General features: G+C 30.8%; 1 protein-coding gene across 1 annotated transcript in view; it reads left to right on the top strand.

Annotated features, from left to right (window-relative positions):
* The first annotated feature begins 2,985 nt into the window (after positions 1 to 2,985).
* Positions 2,986 to 4,326, top strand: part of LOC136795961 (odorant receptor 10-like) — a 9,689-nt gene continuing 8,348 nt past the window's right edge. The window contains exon 1 of the mRNA XM_067048208.1: positions 2,986 to 3,829. Coding sequence (XP_066904309.1) covers positions 3,003 to 3,829 — 827 coding nt within the window. The 5' untranslated portion in view covers positions 2,986 to 3,002. The remainder of the gene's footprint in view (positions 3,830 to 4,326) is intronic.

Consider the following 4,326-nt stretch of genomic DNA (forward strand, 5'->3'; position numbering starts at 1 on the left):
ATCCCTGAGCCCACTCTATCCCCCACGTGTGAGGGGTAGAGCAGAGCTCAAAAGATCCCAGCGCATCCCTCTCCCCGCATCACTGGTAATGAGCCACTAAGTGCACTAAAGCCGCAAACACTCAACTTGAGTGGAGAATGGAGTGACCATTGCCAGAACTGAACAAAATAGTATGAAAAGTATAAAACGATTCAAAAAAATAAGTATATTTTCTATATAAAAATTATTAAAAACTACTACTAAAATTTTTGAAGACTGGCATAACAGGGATATCAGAAGAATGGAGTCTTATTAATGTTCATCGGGCTAAATAAGTCTTGTTTTCTGGAAGTAAATATTCTTGCTGTAAGCTTATAAAAGACATAAAACGGCCAAAGAAGTAATTGCTAATGATAAAAAAATTATAATAAACTTTTTGTTTCACTTTTGACCACAACCCTGACCATCTTCTTATATATAATAAACTTTAGGTACGAATATAACGAAAAAAGGATTTAGGTCGTTATGTGAAATGAAATAATTATTATATTAATAAATCAGTGTGAACTGACACAAAGAACACTTATTCCGTTGTAGCGGTGTAAAATATGTTGCAATATTGCAATGAACTCCAGTTGAGCCGATATCGTTGCAGACAAAGTGTAGCACGGTTTTGTTTCAAAAGGACAATTGAAAATTATATCGTAACTTCATCGAAGGGGAAGCTGAATGAGTATGCAGGTTATAATAATTAGTACATTGAAACACTGATAAAACTGTGTATAATTGTTAGCCAGAATTGATGAGTCTGCCAAGTATAGATAGGAGGAATACAAAATGGCTGCTGTTTCAAAGCGTTAAAAACAAAAATTTTGTTTCGGAGCTGAATATCTTTAAAATTATCAACAACACTACAAAAACCATAAAACACCATTTGAAGAAGAGTAAATTTCCTAAAATATGAGCCCTAATAGAACTATTTATGATCTTACGGTTCCGGAAATATAGATTTTTAAAAAGCAACATTTCGAAAAACTGCACTGAAAAATCAGTATAAATGTCGTATATAGACTTATAAATGTCTATTTTTTTATTTTTTTGATAGATAGATTTATTTATTGATAGATATTACAATCTATTACACAGTTGTGGGCAATAGGTAATAGTGATGAATGATCTCATACATACTAAAATAAATAAAAAAAAATAAAATAAATAAATAAAATAAAATAATTAAAAAAAAAAACTCTCTTAAAATATATACAAACAAAAGAATAGGCAAGATGAACATAATCAAACTATCTGTATGAAAAATAAATAAATAAAATAAAATAATTAAAAAAAAAAACTCTCTTAAAATATATACAAACAAAAGAATAGGCAAGATGAACATAATCAAACTATCTGTATGAAAAATAAGTTAATAAAATTACATAATGATAAAATAATATATACAATATATACACAATCGACCTGAGGATCCCTGAGCCCACTCTATCACCCACGTGTGAGGGGTAGAGCAGAGCTCAAAAGATCCCAGCGCATCCCTCTCGCCGCATCACTGGTAGTGAGCCAGTGGAGGCTGAGCAAGTGCGCTAAAGCCGTTGAGCGTTTGAGTGGAGAATCTGACCATTGCCAGAACTCCATTTTTATTTTAATAAGTCTCTTGGCCACTGCCGTTTCAACCTTCTAGGTGGGTTGTAGAAATGTCTATTAGCACTCAAATTAAACCTAATTTAATGCACTATAAAGTGGTTTATAACATTTATCTTTAGAATTAGTTTTTATGATATTTGACAAAATGAATTCACAAAATGTTTATTTAGAGTTGTTCGGACAGAGGTTTTGAATTTAAGAAAAACAATATCTCAAGAATCGTTAGATTTAAAGTTGTCAGTTAGGACTCAAATTAAAGCTAGTTAAATGTACTATAAAGTAGTTAATGACACATATCTTCGTAGTAGTAATAGTTTTTATGATATTTGTATATGAATATGAATTTTGTTGAAACAATTTATATTAGTAAACATCATGGAAGCTACCACTTCTACGAAGATAAACATTCTAAACTACTTTATAGCTCATTAAACTAGCTTTAATTTGAGTGCTAATAGACATCTGTACGTCAAATGGTTTTTGAGATATAGATTTCTCAAAATAAATTCACTGAACAGTGATTTTTAGGTGCATTTTTTATGAAATGTTGTTTATAAAAAGTTATATATCTAGAAAACTATTAAACGTAAATTGCTCTATTGTGAATCATATTTTAGAAAATGTACACTACTTTAAATGATGTTATATTAAGCTAAAATAAATAATGAAGTAAATTATAAATAATTAATACTTTTTTTTTTAAACTTCTATCTAAGAATAACAAAAATTACCCAAATAGTAAAACATATTACAGGTCGATCGTTTCAGCTGATCCGGCCATCATAAAAGTAATAAGTAGTAAATAAATGGAGTGAAATAAGTGAGTTGGCTTTTGAAATAGTAGGTGAATGTTCTACACTGTCGATGATTTTTTATTTAAAAGTTAAAGATGCATCTAAGTTGCATATTTATTGATGAAAATGACGACTTAAAGTAACAAATATGGTTATTTATTTTTTTTCAAATTAAAAAGTTTTATATTGCATGTTGTTTATTTTAATTTTTTTTAAAGTAAAATTTCCCCATTTCTTCAATTTATTTATATCAGACATGCCTATGTTTTTATTACTAATTTCAATAAAAATAAATACTCATTTAGGTACATATTTTGACTTTTAATTATATAATAATCTGGTCCCTTGTCTATATCTAGTCAATTAATTTTGAATTTTCCTTTACCAAAATAAGTAATTAAGTAATTCCAGTCAATTAAAGGACCCTCAATAAGAATAAATTATTAGCGACCCTTGTTAAGGATTCCCGATTGCTACTTTAATAAATCAGTAAAGTAACTGAAGCTTCTTCATATAACTTAATCATCTTTCTGGAGAAGAGGACATCAGTCGAGACTTCAAGCTGCAAGAGCCATGAAGTACCAAGCCATATCTGACAAAGACATCATCGACGGTCTCAATGTGAAATATCTCAAGATGTTCGGATTGTGGAAAGTCATCAATGACTACAGGGCAACGGGAAAGAGGAATGCCATTCTAAAATTCGAAGTGGGTCTGATCACTCTACTGGTCATTATCTACAGCATCTGTCAGTTCATGAGTTTCTTCAATATCCAATTCGATGTACAGAAGTTCACCTTTTTAAATCTCTACACTCTCCCGGGTTTCCAAGCCGTCTTCAAGATACTCGTGTTCTGGTTCAGGATAGAGGATCAATGCAAGATGTACAATTTGGTCAGAAAAGATTTTCTCAAAATACCTTCTCATAAAGAGGCTCATGTGAAGAGAATATACGAAAATATTTCGGCGAAATCTAACATGTTTTGCAATGCAGCTATTTTAATAAACACAAGTACGGTTATATTGTGGATTCTCTATCCTGGACTACCCGTTGATTATATACTCTATAATATTGGGAGTACGGATGTGGTCAGGACTGGTAGAAATAAGATCTTAGGAGGCTGGTATCCGATGCCGATGGGCGAGACTCCGTATTACGAAATAATATTCGTATTTGAAGCTGTCATGATCATAATTGGTGGACTAAATCTTGCTGTGTATATCTGTCAGTTTTTTCAAGTTTTGATGTGCCTTTACGCTCAATTCGCCGTGCTAGGATATCACTTATCCACTTTGAAATTTAATGCAGTGGATGGTGATGATAGGATTGAAGATAGTGAAAACAATGCAATGTATAAAGAATTAAATGAAATTCTAGAGGATCATCAGAAACTTTTAAGGTATATATAAATTATTGTGACTGGTATTACTTGTTTAAATAAATTAATTACTATCAAGGTTAAGTCTAGCCTCTCTTTTTTTATTTCTTTATCAGTCTAACGTTTCATATCAACTCATTCGTAAGTAAGAAAGTGATAGTGTTAAGTTGGTCTATAATTAAAAGTTATAAAAATTTGATTTATATTAATGTCCTGAGTATTAAAGTCAAACCTTGAGGATGTCCAAATTGGCTGAAACGTTGGACCGTTAAAAAAAAAAATAAAGAGTGACGAAACTTAAATAAATTAATTAGTATCCAAAAGTTAAGTCTTTTCGGCCAATCCGTTTATCCTCAAGGACAATCTTAAATATAACTTTACATATCCAAATATTTAAAAACTTTTTGCAGTCTATCCTGCCCAGGACTTTTAAGAGAAAACCTTTATTTAGCTGAACAAATACATTGGGTTGCTATAGAACACAGCGTAGCAATCAATCCATCATCGAACATAATATA

Source organism: Halyomorpha halys, unplaced genomic scaffold (genome assembly GCF_000696795.3).
Source record: "Halyomorpha halys isolate HHAL.00 unplaced genomic scaffold, Hhal_1.1 Scaffold28.1, whole genome shotgun sequence".
Lineage (NCBI taxonomy): Eukaryota > Metazoa > Arthropoda > Insecta > Hemiptera > Pentatomidae > Halyomorpha > Halyomorpha halys.